Raw genomic sequence first — 14,130 nt, forward strand, 5'->3', positions numbered from 1 at the left:
TGTTCTGGTTCTTTTGGCCTTCAAAGAAGCTTCCAATCCATGTATTATTTCCGGTTTCCAATCCTTATCTTCATGAGATGAAGATAAGGAGTGAAAAAGAGAGATATGTAAAGGAAGAAAAGTTGACAGAATTTCCCATTTTCAACCAGAATTTCCCTCATTCCCACCAATACTAAGAATTTCCCGTTTTGCGGGAAATTTCCCGCCATCTGACAACACTGCATCGCATTGGTACCAATCAGGGTTGCCAACGAACAATCAACATTTAGTACTAGATTAGAGGGTGGAAAATCACTAAATGTTAACACCATAATATATATATATATATATATATATATATATATATATATATATATATATATATATATATATATGGAGAGGATGTGAATTACTTTTGTCAAACTATAATGGCTAGATACTATTCCTACTCCCTGGTGTCCCCGGAAAATTTCCCGAACAGGACAGTGGGGGAGAGGGTCGAAAAGATTTCGGGAGAATAATTCAATGGCAGCTATCGAAAGGAGTCACATTGGTAACAATTATAATTTTATTGCTACAAGCTAAGGAAAGAAAGCTTATCCCATGCGCTAATTCCTTATAATGCATACAAGAATAAATATATTATGTATTTCTTCCCTTAGCTTAGCGATAACATTTAAACATTTACCGTGTGACCTCCCTCAAGAGCCGCTATGCATTTCTTCCCTTAGCTTAGCGATAAAATTTAAACATTTACCATGTGACCTCCCTCAAGAGCCGCTTCTGGATTACTTGAGTTAACTTTACATTTGTAACTCTTAGTACAGAAATACTGTTATTATATACTACATAGAAGCAAATCATTTGGAATACATTAGCAGATCATGAGCACAAATGTAACTTTTAATAACTTCTCAAAATTAAGAACAGATTACAAAATGAATACTTAAGTCTCTCAAGTGAATATAAAGCCTGCCTATCTGCAGAAGGCAAATTCATTTTTTTTTTTATCCCATGTGCCAAAAATTTTCTCGTGAGAAATTAGTGAGGTTAAAAATTGCACGGGTAATACGAAAAGATAGGACACGTTTAGAGTGCTTGTGCGTGAAAATATCAAAAGATTTATGTTCAACACGTGTGTCAGAAATGAAACTTTCATCGGTACTGCACATATTTGCTGGTACATTTTAGTAGTATGGTTTCCTCCTCCTTTAAAATTATTGGGAACAAGCAGAGTGAATGATATTGTCAGCGTCTCCGTACGTGACAAAACGTAGAAGCAGAGAATTATTATTTCTCTACTTACTTCAGGAAACTACCTGCTCACGATAAGTAACTCACAATCGACTCACAGATAAGTAACTCACAATTGACAGACAATAAGTAACTCACAGATACTTCGACAGTAGTAAAAGGAATGAGAACTAAATCTAATTTTACCGGTAAGGTGATCAAACCTAATCTTAATAGCAACCGTAATAGTAATCATGTAACCAAACCTAAATCTAGTAGTGACATTAACAGTGGTAGTGATTGCGCAACCGAGCCTAATAGTAATCATGTAACCAAACCTAAACCTAGTAGTGACAGTAACAGTGGTAGTGATTGCGCAACCAAACCTAATTGGACTGGAATATAACGCAATCTAACTACAGAAGAAACAGAAATCATGGCAGGACAGACTACCGTGAATGTGATGTAAAGGATAAATACAGATCCGTTAGGAGACACAATATTTCACCACATGTGAAACGAAGACGGATTGAACTTGATTTGGCCGATAATACAACACCTAAACACAGCCGAAATAATGCGATTTATTTGAAACGCTGCGCAGATGGCAGGTATCATGGTAATACAAGTAAGAAACTAAGAACTGTAGAAGTAAAGAAAACGGAAAACCGTATTTTGATTTGTGATTTTCAATGTGATTTGGATAAACTTGTTGGTCATGTAACTTAACCTGATGTAGAGGCGTCCGAAAAGACATATCAAATTGATTGTTAATTTGACCAAATGCCTTAATGTTATGTGTTTTCTTTGATATTTGTATTATCAATCTCATTATTCGTGTTCCATGTTACTCAAGTGTGTTTAAAAGCATCTTTGTAATGCTAAGGTATATGTTGAAGTTAATAAATTTATTTATCTATAAGGAATTTGTTGGATATGTAACTTAGATTAGAGTTATGGCGTCTGAGGGAACCGTACTCAAATACGATCTCGTTTGTTATTTGTACTTGAGTTCTATGATTGTCAAAATGCTATATCCATCACATATTCTTGTTATGATGTCAATAAGATATTAATTATTATGTTATGTCCTGATTATTATTGATATTGCTATCTTAATTTATATTTTGTTTAACTATATCTTATATTCGATCATGTTATGTTCAAAGAACGACTATATGAATATCACATACATCTTTTTCAAAACCTTCTTCATGATGCCCAAGTAAATAATTATTAAATTGTAACAAAGCATGTAATGGCCCCGAAAAGGAATCAAACAACTCGTAAAAGCTTTTAATGGACCCGAAAAAAAGGGACTTAAAAATCAAATAACTTGTAAATGTAATTTCGAATGTGCTTTATCGTCGTTGAAATGTATAAGTAAATGAAAACGATGATAAAAATTTATAATATATGAATATGATAATAATATTATTATAGAATTAAATATGATATATATGTATGTACAATTATATGAATTGTAATTTTTAAATATACGAGGTACATTCAAAAATTCGAATAATTCCCATATGTATATAAACGGTCAAGAATTATTTTTTCTTTTTATGAAAGTTAATGAATAAAAAGGAAAGTCCGTTCGGGCGTCATTATATACAACGGTACGTTGTATATTTTTATATTTTTTGGGGCAATAAGTATTTTGTTTATATGTACTAACCCAGTATATAAAAAAGATATTCAAATGACATAAAAATAATAAGATTGTCAATACGTGGTAGGCAAGACAACCATGTAACAATATATAATATAAATAAATAGAATGATGGCAAAAAGCAGCTTCGTCAGGGACGACCAAATAACAAGATAGATATATAAAAATAAAGGAAAGTAAAAGCGGACGAATGAAGTGTGTATTATTTTAATGTGGCTCAATTTTAGATTGCGATAAAAGAACCAGAGTGTTGTTTATTATTGTTATGTTGTAAAGTGGGAGGGCAAGACTTAATGGAAGGTTGTATAACTAATAGGATACTATCTTTTTTTGTTAAAATACCGTATATCGTATTTCATATTTTATTAAGTAAATTGAGAAGACCAACGCAAGACCTTTGTACTCTTAAACAGAGATTGGATTCCTTGCTCATGAACGTCTTAAAATTCAAAGCGGCTGATTAGTATATTGAATTCTTATAAGAAGTGAATGTATGCTGAAATTGTTGTGTTGCAATAGGTTAATTTTTGTCTTATTTTCCGTGGCAATTAAAACGCAATTTCTGCAGCGTTCCTAACTCCAGAGGAGGATAACCATCACGTACTCACGCAACGGCGAATATTATATGGCACCATTTTTCTATGAACCAGTAATACATACAAAAACTTTACATTTCCAAATAAAACTATATACATAAATGGGTTACATGCAAAAAGTGGGAGGCAACTGCCACCTTTGCCCCCCTAATTGCCGCTCATGCTATTTCAACAGTAGAAAACAAAGCAGTAGTGTTGGAATCACTTTCCGAAATTTTATGCCCCTGGGTCTAAAAGTTTGGAGATCCATCTTATTTCCTTTTATGAGTATCAAACACGGATAAAAGTGGAGTTGAAAAGGTAGAGGGACGCATGACGTTACGCCGTCCCCCGAGCCTATCTTTGCCCATTGCATTTTTTTTAGAAAGTGGGGGGACGCCACTAATATTTGCTGGAAGCGGGGGGAGCGCCGTCCCCTCACGTTCCCCCACATTTTTATCCCTGATACTAAAATTACTAAAATTCAAAACCGGTAGGACATTAGGAGGTTTTTGATTTTTTAAAGCCACTTTGATAAGATCTTATTACTTTGTATTAATCAGTACGGTGGTCAAGGACCAGAGGAGACTTTAAGGGCATTATGGAGAGTTATTCTGACATGTGATTAGTACCATACTAAAGAGTTCAACTAACATATGATTCATGCAGTAGTCAGGCTTTTAGTATGATACTAATCATACTTTCAACTATTCTATCAGGTCTTGTTTCCATTTTGTACTAATACACAATAACACACTGAGCAAGGCTATGTGATAATATGTTAAAAAAAAAAACAGTATCACAGCCTTGCTCAGTGTGTTATTGTGTATTAATCATACTTCAAAACAACTCCGCATAAGGAATTTAATTTTGGGTATGCCTTCTCTTTCGCTTATGGATACATATACAAATTTGATTGATTAATGACAGTAGAAAATTACTTTTACAGTAGTGGTTGGTCCTATTTGTTAAATAATTATCTAACATTACTATAAAGGGTTAAGTGCCGTATGCTCGAGCCAAGTTTAGGAAATTTACCTGGTCAAATGGAGGATTTGGCTTGTGTATAGCCCGCTCCCCCAGTTCTTTATCACCGAAACAGGAAGAGTCACTACTACTACTGCTATTATTATTATTATTACTACTACTACTGCTGCTGCTACTACTACTACTACTATTACTACTATTCCGACTACTACTACTACTACTTATATTGAGAACAGAATCCAACCAACCCCTGCGGGGATTCTAACCCGTTCCTACCACTACTACTTCTAGTATTGCTACTGACTACCACCACTACTACTTCTACTACTACTACTACTACTACTACTACTACTACTACTACTACTACTACTACTACTACTACCACTACTACTGCTACTACTACTACTACTACTACCGCTACTACTATTTATACTAAAGCCTCCTTACCACAAGATTTATATCTTAAATCTTGATAACATGTGATTCCGATTCATTATGAACTAATATGAATCGTTAGAATCACTGATTCATTAAAAATCACTGGGGGGAGCGGGCTATACTCAATCCGAGAATTTATTTAAGTTTGTGAGAAAGAATGAGTACAAGGGAAGTAAGGGGAATAGTCAAAGTTAAGAAAGTGGTTGTATTTATTGATTATTTTTGATGTTAGCGGCACTGTATGTGGAGGCGGATGGACTATTTCGCGGAGAGGAGGTACACTTATTTTACTATACGGATCCAGAAATTGTAAAATGTACAGAAAAAAATTGGCGTCTTTAATTTTCCCATTTCATCTCGAGAACAAAACCCAACCAACCCCTACCGGGCTTCGAACCCGTCACTACTACTACTATTACTACTCTTACTTCTGCTTCTATTACTACTAATACTTATACTGTGGATCCGTATTAAAGTAATACTGCACGCTTTGTTCAGTTTTCAAAGTGGTCCGGCGATACGGCACAACTGCCAGTATAAATAGTGAAAAATATACTTTTAATCTTTATTATATCTTTTAGCGTTTATATATTTTTCAAATTTTTTTGGTAGCCCGCGCCTACCCGGCCTATCGCCAAAGCCGTTAGTGTCTAAGATAGTACATTAACGCCCACCCTGGAGGGTGATGTATATTCCCACCCTTAAGTTTTGGAAATTACATTTTAAAATTTAGTACGGTTCTTTTTTTGACAGGGAGTACTTGAGAGTTCGACTAAGACATTTCTGCAGTAGTGAGGGCTTTAGTATCACTGTAATCACACCACAAAATGACTGCATAAGGCGGCTTGTTTCTATCAGTTCTGAGACTCTCTTTTAATTGAGGAAAATACTTATTCATCAATTATTTGTTAAATTTAGATCAGAATTTACGAATAATTCACTCAAGTATTGAAGCAAGTAAGTGACATATAATTGTTTCAGTTTCCATCATCCTTTGAAAATTTGGTGGTAAGTATAGAGCGTCGGTAAGTTCAAAATGGGAATTTTCTCTTTTCGAGGTGGGATTTTACAATGTTCCAGGTTGGCGTCACTGCTCGGTTCCAACATGCCATTGTGATCGTTTGATCAGCTGCTGTGCTGAGTGTTGGTTTTTGTAAACAAGTATGGCGCCGAAATTTGAGAAAGGTAACTTTGATGTATTTTATGCAGTATCAAGTGAACAATATAGGAGTTGATTCACTCAGTTGATCCTTGGTTCATTGGGTAAACACCATGTCTTATTTTAGGGTTATAGTACCAGTGTTTTGTCGTAGCATTATACGTTCTATACATTAAATAAATACCTAAGCAGCTCTTCGTGCGATTTCGAAAAGTGTTTGAAAGTATTTCTTGTCTATATTAGCTAGTAACTACCAGTGTGCATTGCACATATATAGTAATTAAAGTAATGAAAAGTAAACTATATTGGTCAACTTCAGGCACACCACATTTGCAAAATTTAAGAGGTAAAATTCAATACTCTGCATGCAAAGACATGGTTCATGAAGAAATTTCTGTAGACGTACTAAATATTAAACTAACTGAACCTGCGCTCTCTATACAGCGCATCATTCGCATATGAGCATAAATCTCCTTCTCATTCCTCACAACATATGTACATGTCCCTTTACAGACACAAGTGAAAGACGTCTTGATTAAAAAAAAAAAAAAAAAAAAATCGGCAAGGGGTATCATAAGGGGGAGATTTTATCATTTTTTCTCAATATCTCGCACCGTTTGCAAGATTTGAGCTTACTTCCGGTGTTTTTTTCTTCTTGCATGCAGTATGTAATAAACAAATAAATTACATATACAATTAATTATAGTGCCAGTTATATATGGTATTCATTGGGCAAAACACTCAAGAAATAAAGATTTATCTTAGACTCGAGAAATGGTTATCCTTCCTTTTTCACCATTATTTGGCCATGGAACAAACGCCTGAGACGTATACAACCCCAATATACAACATTGTGATGTTGGAATGTATAACGCATAGGATATGCTTTAGTGTTTTTTTTTTTTTTTTATAATTTCAACGCTTCCAGTGTACTCTAAAAATGTAATAAAGAAATAATGACCATGTTTTTTTTTTTTTTTTTTTTTTTTAATCAATTAGAACTGGACAATCTATGCAAAATTTCCAATCGATCAGTGAAAACGTCATCTTTCTAGAGCCTGTAGTTTCCGAGATCTCATTGTCGAAAGGATTGACCAGAAACATATAAACTAGTTTAAAGGAACTGGGTAGATGGAAGCACAATTCACATGCATTGATTTTAGAGAAGGCTTATTAAAATACAAAGGCTTTGAACAATAATTTTATATCATAAACTTTATGAAAAAGATATAGTTAACTAATTTAGACTATTTAAAGTACAAATACTCAAAATGTTTGTCTCTGTTAAATGTGAAATCACACATAACCGTAAATGAAAGATTTGAAAGCCAAAGTTATAGGTTGGCGCTCAGGCGCTTTTAATAGCTATTGTAGCATTTTAATAGATAGATAACACAGTTGTAGGCTGGTATAACAGATCTCCAGTGTTAATACTTCACAAAATATCGTGCAATTTTACTGTAGTATAAGTATTAATAGGAGTAGGGGTAGTAGTAGGAGTAGGAACGGGTTAGAAGCACCGCATGGGTTCGTAGGGTTCTGTTCTCGACCTAAAATACGCAAATTAAAGACTTCCTTATCTTTTTTCTTGCATTTTACAATCTGGATCCGTATAGTAAAACTGCACCCAAAATATAGCTGAGCGAGCGAAGGGAGAGACCCCACAGGGCTCGTTGTTTTCTATCTTTATCACAATTTAGACAAAGTCAAGATACACGGTTCTGGAGCCATGATTAGAGTTGGAGAGAGACAAAATGCCATCCCAGCTGTATTTTAGATTTACGAATGTAGGATACTAATGTAAAATCGGGTTATGTCGGACACATGGGACCAAAATTAGGTAATTACACTAAAAACAGAATGTTTACAAGAGAAATCATTCCATTTTACGGAAAGGTAATTGAAGTGTGAGTAAGCTGTGATCATGCTTCAATTACCAAGATCGACTTTTTTTTTTTTATTATTTCCAAATGCTTCAATTTGAAATGTTACAAATGTAAGCAGATTTAAATTAACATAATTACTTTATAAACTAACACCATGCACAAAACAATTTTTCATATTCATAAATTTATTTTTGAATCAAAGATGCAAAAGATGTAAGTTGTGTGCATATTTGTGTTCGACTACGATCAGCAGACTGGTGTTTGTTCGTCTGTGCGTATTATCGAAAGTTGACGGGAGAAAATTTTCGCGGACAAAGATAAAATATTATATTTTAATTTCTTACAAAAAGCTTATACTCGTGATATTCCTATAGTAATTAAATTTACTTCATATTTAAAACCTACTTACTTTTTTTTTACTATCTTTTTTTTTTTTTTTTTTTTTTTTTTTTACAAGTTTGAACAATTTACGAGTGAATTAATCTGAAGTCATCTGCTAGACGTAAGTACGTGACTCAAGTTCTAGCTTCTATGCGCAATCTCTTCGATGCCTATTCTAAATACTATCAGGTTTTAACAAGTAAAACAGTATTATGTTCGGGCACAATTACATCCGAAGATTGTATTCTGTCTTGTCACGGTATAGCCATGTAGGTTGATACCGTGGTTTTCATCGTGGTTAGAATTGTTGTGAGGTGTGTGCCACACTCCCTTTATTTGACTCTCTCTACCTAATTTATTTTCCTCTCTCTTTCATACGTTTTTGTCCCAGCCGCACCTCGAAAAAAAAAAAAAATCACCCATACCTATACCCTCGCCAAACCCGGGGCTGGAGAGCGGTGGTCGGGGATGTAAGTACCGTAAAATAAAAATAAAAGCTTGTACTTGTAATTAAACATAGACATGCACAACAAGTTAAAGATTAATTTCACGTGCAAATGACAAAACCTGATTTAAAGTTTATTATACCTGTAATGACATTTAGCAATAATAATAAAATGTCAAACAAACGATTCTCTACCTTATGACGTTCACGGCTGTTTTTAATTTTAATTTGAAAAGTTCGTGGTGGCATTGTAACAATAATTAATTCGAACCAAGTTCTACTCACAGTGGTTTTCGACCGGTCAATTAATCCAATGTAATCCCTGTCCTGGCGTCTAGTCCCGGCTGGATACCAAGGCTCAGGAAAGGTTCCACAAATGGTGCTTCAGGCTGGTTTGTGCTGATCTGCTTACAGTCGCACCGTGACTATTCTATAGTTCCAATCGTGGGAAATCCAAATACCACATAATCACTTAACACAGGGGTATAAACGACTCGCCAAGCCTACGAAACAGGCGTCATATATCGTACAATATTGCTAATCATAACACTGCCAACAGAAGACAAATATGCTTTCTTTAATTTCGAGTTCCCTTTATATATAGGGATCGTAACTTAGTTTTTAATTGTTAAGTTAATTTTGATGCTCGACCCGTCTGGGGAGTCCGCTTGATACACTTCTTAAAAATAAAGCACTTTTCAAGCGCATAGACGTCAATAGTCCTGCGTTAAGCAACACAGAGGCGCGAAACAACTTAACACGGTACACCCGACTTACGTTCAGGGCGGCCTACAGAGCAACGATCAACACGGATCGTGCGTCAACGTGAGCAGAAACACTACTGGAGATTCCCTTAGCTAACTATGGCTTTTTAGATACAGTTTAGCGTGGGTGGAAGTTGAGAGTCCCGAAAATCAAATATAAAGAGGATCATTGCCCAATCAACTTTCAGCTACAACAGTGCGTGGGTGACGGGTGAGAGTCCCAAAAATCAGACACAAGGAAAGAGTCACCAGAAATGCTGCCATCACGTGATCAGTTCCTCTGCCGTTTAGCCATATACGGCTGTAGAGTCGAAGCTAGGCTTACTAACACATATACAAAACATACCAAACTGATGAAAGAAGCTTCGAGATTATTCCTTCATATACGAGACTCGGTTAATCAAGTTCAAAATTAACAATGTTTTTTTTTTTTTTTCAATCTCTTTCAAATTTGATAAAATGAGCTTGGGGTCGATGACATTTTTTTTAGTTTCGACTGAACTACAAGAGGGAGAAAAACACAGTTATACCTCTCAATCAATTTTACTTTGAGATCAGCGAGCAATGGTGAACCATCGAAACATACTGACCTTCAAGAAAATGAAGAAAATCACCAAAAACTGATGCCTGGCTGTAAATAAAATAGAGCCGTATTTAAGACAAAGAATCATCGAAAAACATTTTAATAATTGTGGGACACTTATCCTGTGATTTTAAGGCTGGATAAAGTAGGACGTTCTATAGGTGGTAACAATGAAAGTCATCCAGTTCTTCTGAAGAAAAGAAGTTTCGAGTACTCAACTTTCACATAGTCACAAAATTCACGCAATGTAACTTCACGTACGGTGAATATATTTTCTGACCTACACTATTTATGAAAACTGGTAAATAGTCTGGAGCAGTTTGTATACAGTTTTTCACCATGAGTGTAGCACAGCACAACCAACACTCAAAGGTGGTTTGTTCAATGAATTCTGAAGAATGCTGTAAACGTTCTTCTGATTTTTCCTTGATGCACCTGCGAAGTTATCATCATCGCACAAACTTATGACTTCCCTTTCAGTTTTGTACTCTTGTAATGTCTGAAGAATGTAAGTGGACACAATGACAGACGTTTCACCACACTGGTCTTGAAAACCAAGAATTTTAACTTGCAGGACGAAAGTAGCAAACCACCAATGGAAACAGTTTCGTTGATTTACGATTTGAAGAATCTGTATTAACTGCAATATAATTTACTTGATCCAAGTCTTTCTGCCTTTCTGAAATCGCGTAAGGGCCAATTACATTCATCACACTAGCTTCAGATTTTGTTCTTGCACAAACTACTGGGGTTAGGAGCATCTCTTGATTAGCTTAAAACCGCAGTCTGTTGAATGAATGGACTGATTATGCATCACTGTGTGAAACGCAAAACATGCTTCTGCTGCTGCAAGCATTTATTCCTTCTGTTCGAAATCATTACTTCGAAAAAAATGTAAAAAGCATCACACTGGAAGTAGTTGCACTGATCCCTCATTTATATTTTTTGGTTTTTAGATTACGTTGACGTTCTATTTCAAATTTACTACTGTTTGCAGTAGGTAACTGAGTTGAACATTTTTCACAATGTTCATTACTATGTCTTCTCTCTCTTCATAAATGGGTAAGGAAATTGTAGTTCTGAATATAAAACGCATTCTCGTCTTGGAGGCATCGAAAAAAATCAATTAAACAATCAAGATTTCTCGCAGCTACACCTCACCTTCTCTGTCTGTTACATCAATATATTTAAACAAATAACATTACTAAAGGAAGCGCAAATTTTCCGCACTGCAAGTTGCATATTAACTTATATTATAATCAAATAATTTCATTTGTAATAATGTAAGTAAAAGGCTAATAGTCACTGCAAGAAACAAACCTCATCACTAGGAAGTACTTTCGAAGAACATCGTCAGCCTAGGCACACTTCAAAAAAAATTTAAACCATAAAAATAATTTTAAAAATGTGCGAAGAAAAAATCTTGTCATTAGAATTAGACATATCTTAATAGTAATTCACTTGTCACTGGTCATTGTCATTGTTCAGATTTTTACTTCGCACATTTTCAAATTCTTTTTATGGTTTTACGCTTTTTTGAAGTGTACCTAGGCTGACGATGAAGACAATGTTCTTCGAAAGTACTTCCTAATGATGAGGTTTGTTTCTTGCGGTGATTATTAGCCTTTTACTTACATTATTTCTAATCATTATCACCGCTCGCAATATAATGTTAATTCCATTTGTATTATCTTTGTGGTGGACAAACACCGTGCTCGTGGGTTTTCTCGGGGTTCTCCCGTTTCGTCCCACTTTCTTCATTCCACCATTTCACTCATCTTTCATCATCACCGTCTCCTTTAGCCTAACCGGCATTATCGTGGGACGTAAAACTTAAAGATTTCATTTCATTTCTTTTTTCCATTTGTATTATAATTAATTAGCCACGTAATTAATATTTTCGCGTGCGGTTTATTGTTATGAACGTACAGTGAAATTTCATGTAGGGCTAAAGACGTTCTTTTTACCGATTTTCGGAGCGTGGGATTATTTTCAGGAATGAGGAAAAAATTAGACCGCCAAGAGGGAACTTTACTTAATTTGATTGATATTACTGTCGTAATTTGTAATAAGAAACCTTTCCTGCCTTACCGACATCTCAACAAGCCGTTCTCAGTAAAAATAATGTATTGCGTAACAGTGGTTTGTTGGTTGTTTTCCTTTCCTAACAATAATCTCAAGAGGAGTATTGAAAAACGGCGGTTTATATTTCAGGGAAAGAGTGCCTATGATGTGAATAAAGAATAAAACATTAAAGGATTGAAAATCAGTTAAATCAGGCCATTTCACAGGACATTAAAAAAAAAAAAAAAAAAAAAAAAAAAAAAAAAAAAAAAAAAAAAAAAAAACCAGCATTTTCGATTTTCTAGGTGTCTTTGCAACACCCAGGGCAGCTCTTTGAAAAACAGTACTATACTGCGAAAATCAGACGTCTGATCACCGTAGTATAAACGAAAAAGAGTTGAATTAAAAAAGGAAACAAATTCTTTCTTTTGATAAATACAGATGCATGAATCAAACTTTTATTTTTCTAATACCATCATCTGAATAAAAGACACTACAAATACTTCATTTAAAATATGAAAGTACTCAAGATATACCACTATTTTCTCAACACTACACCTGGATAATTACACACACACACACAAATAGTTGCATTAAAAAAGGAAATAGTGGAACTCCAGAATTCTTTTTGCTTATTTGATGGAATATGTGACATACAGTACGATTATCACATGTTACAAAGGTCATCTAATCGGAAAATATGTTATAAGAAAGCAAATTGGCAACTGGAAATGACAGGGCTTATAGCGAGTCACTTTTTTAACTCAAGGTTATTTTTTTTCAAGTTGGTCACTAAAAGTTATTATTATTATTATTTTTTTTCTTCTTTCAAATTTGTCACTAAAAGTTACTTTTTTGGGAGGTAAAGTGACTTTTTCGTGTGATTTATGTTTTGCATTGGCAGTTTTCTAAGAAAAATATTATAAAAATAAATGGAAAAAGACAAAAACTTGTTACTCATTACACTTCTGAAAGCCTACTTGCTACCACATGTGAAATAGTCAACTTTATTCTCACTTCAGCTTTTATTCTTTCTAAAGCACAATAGATGGTTGGTGAATGGTTAAGCTCTCAAGGTGGGGTTGAGAGCCCTTCTGTGTCTATTCTTTCTTCTATCATAATAGTCTTTTATTTTTCTCTCGTAATAGTCAACGCTCCGCTCAACGTTGTGTGTGTGTTTGTATGGTTCATCATGTTCGCCTTATGTTTCTTGTATGTTCTTCTTAAAAGTAGGTGATGAATTTGAATATTTCATGGCTTAGAGAACTCTCAATGCTAAGTTAAATATAATGTGTGGGATGAAGGAATTCGGAAATATGCCAGAACTGTTTCCATTTACTCAGAAGCTTCTTACATCTGCTAAGTCTTACCGTAACTACAAAACATACTTAGAAAACCTAAGAAAGAAGGAAGCTCAAAAAGAAGAAATAAAGAAGAAAAGATGAAACAAAACAACAAACAGAGAGGTGATGGAGAAATTGACAAAGGAAAACAGAGGCATGATGCGATTTTGGTCACTTTTTCGTGTGCTTTTGGTCACTTTTCAACTATTTACAAGAGACCAGACCACTATGAGCCCTGAAATGAGATTTATAATAGAAAAATTATCACATTTTATTCCCTTAAAAAAAATTTTTTTTAGTACAAATAACCCATGCAGATTTTTTTTTTTTATTTTTTATTTAACTTCGACTTTCGGTTAAGTAGCTACTTCGTAAGTACTATTCATCCGAGTACCGTGGTTAATCTATCATTCTCTTCAGAATAAAGCAAGCTTTCGAATGGTTTGATATGCATATATTCATGATATGAGAGAGAAGGAGAATTTGTAGTAAAATAGTAAACTCAAAAAAAAAAAAAAAAAAAAAAAAAAAAAAAAAAAAAAAAAAAAAAAAAAAAAAGGTGTCCTCTGAAGCAGCCTTGACTACAGGTACCTTAACATAATCAACCTTGAAAAAGAC

The 14,130-nt window shown here is 34.4% G+C and overlaps 1 protein-coding gene across 3 annotated transcripts in view; it reads left to right on the top strand.

The window, feature by feature from the left end:
* The first annotated feature begins 5,644 nt into the window (after positions 1-5,644).
* LOC145666580 (mortality factor 4-like protein 1) overlaps positions 5,645-14,130 on the top strand; it is a 122,974-nt gene continuing 114,488 nt past the window's right edge. The window contains exons 1-2 of one of the 3 annotated variants that reach the window (XM_081733945.1): positions 5,646-5,844; positions 5,946-6,072. In XM_081733945.1, the coding sequence (XP_081590071.1) occupies positions 6,051-6,072 (22 nt within the window). In that variant the 5' untranslated portion in view covers positions 5,646-5,844; positions 5,946-6,050. Of the gene's footprint in view, positions 5,845-5,945; positions 6,073-6,120; positions 6,151-14,130 lie in introns of those variants that run through there. The other 2 variants (XM_081733946.1, XM_081733947.1) reach the window with 2 other exon arrangements.

The sequence above is a fragment of the Thermobia domestica genome, chromosome 12 (assembly GCF_964235325.1).
Source record: "Thermobia domestica chromosome 12, izTheDome1.hap1.1, whole genome shotgun sequence".
In the NCBI taxonomy this organism is placed as follows: domain Eukaryota; kingdom Metazoa; phylum Arthropoda; class Insecta; order Zygentoma; family Lepismatidae; genus Thermobia; species Thermobia domestica.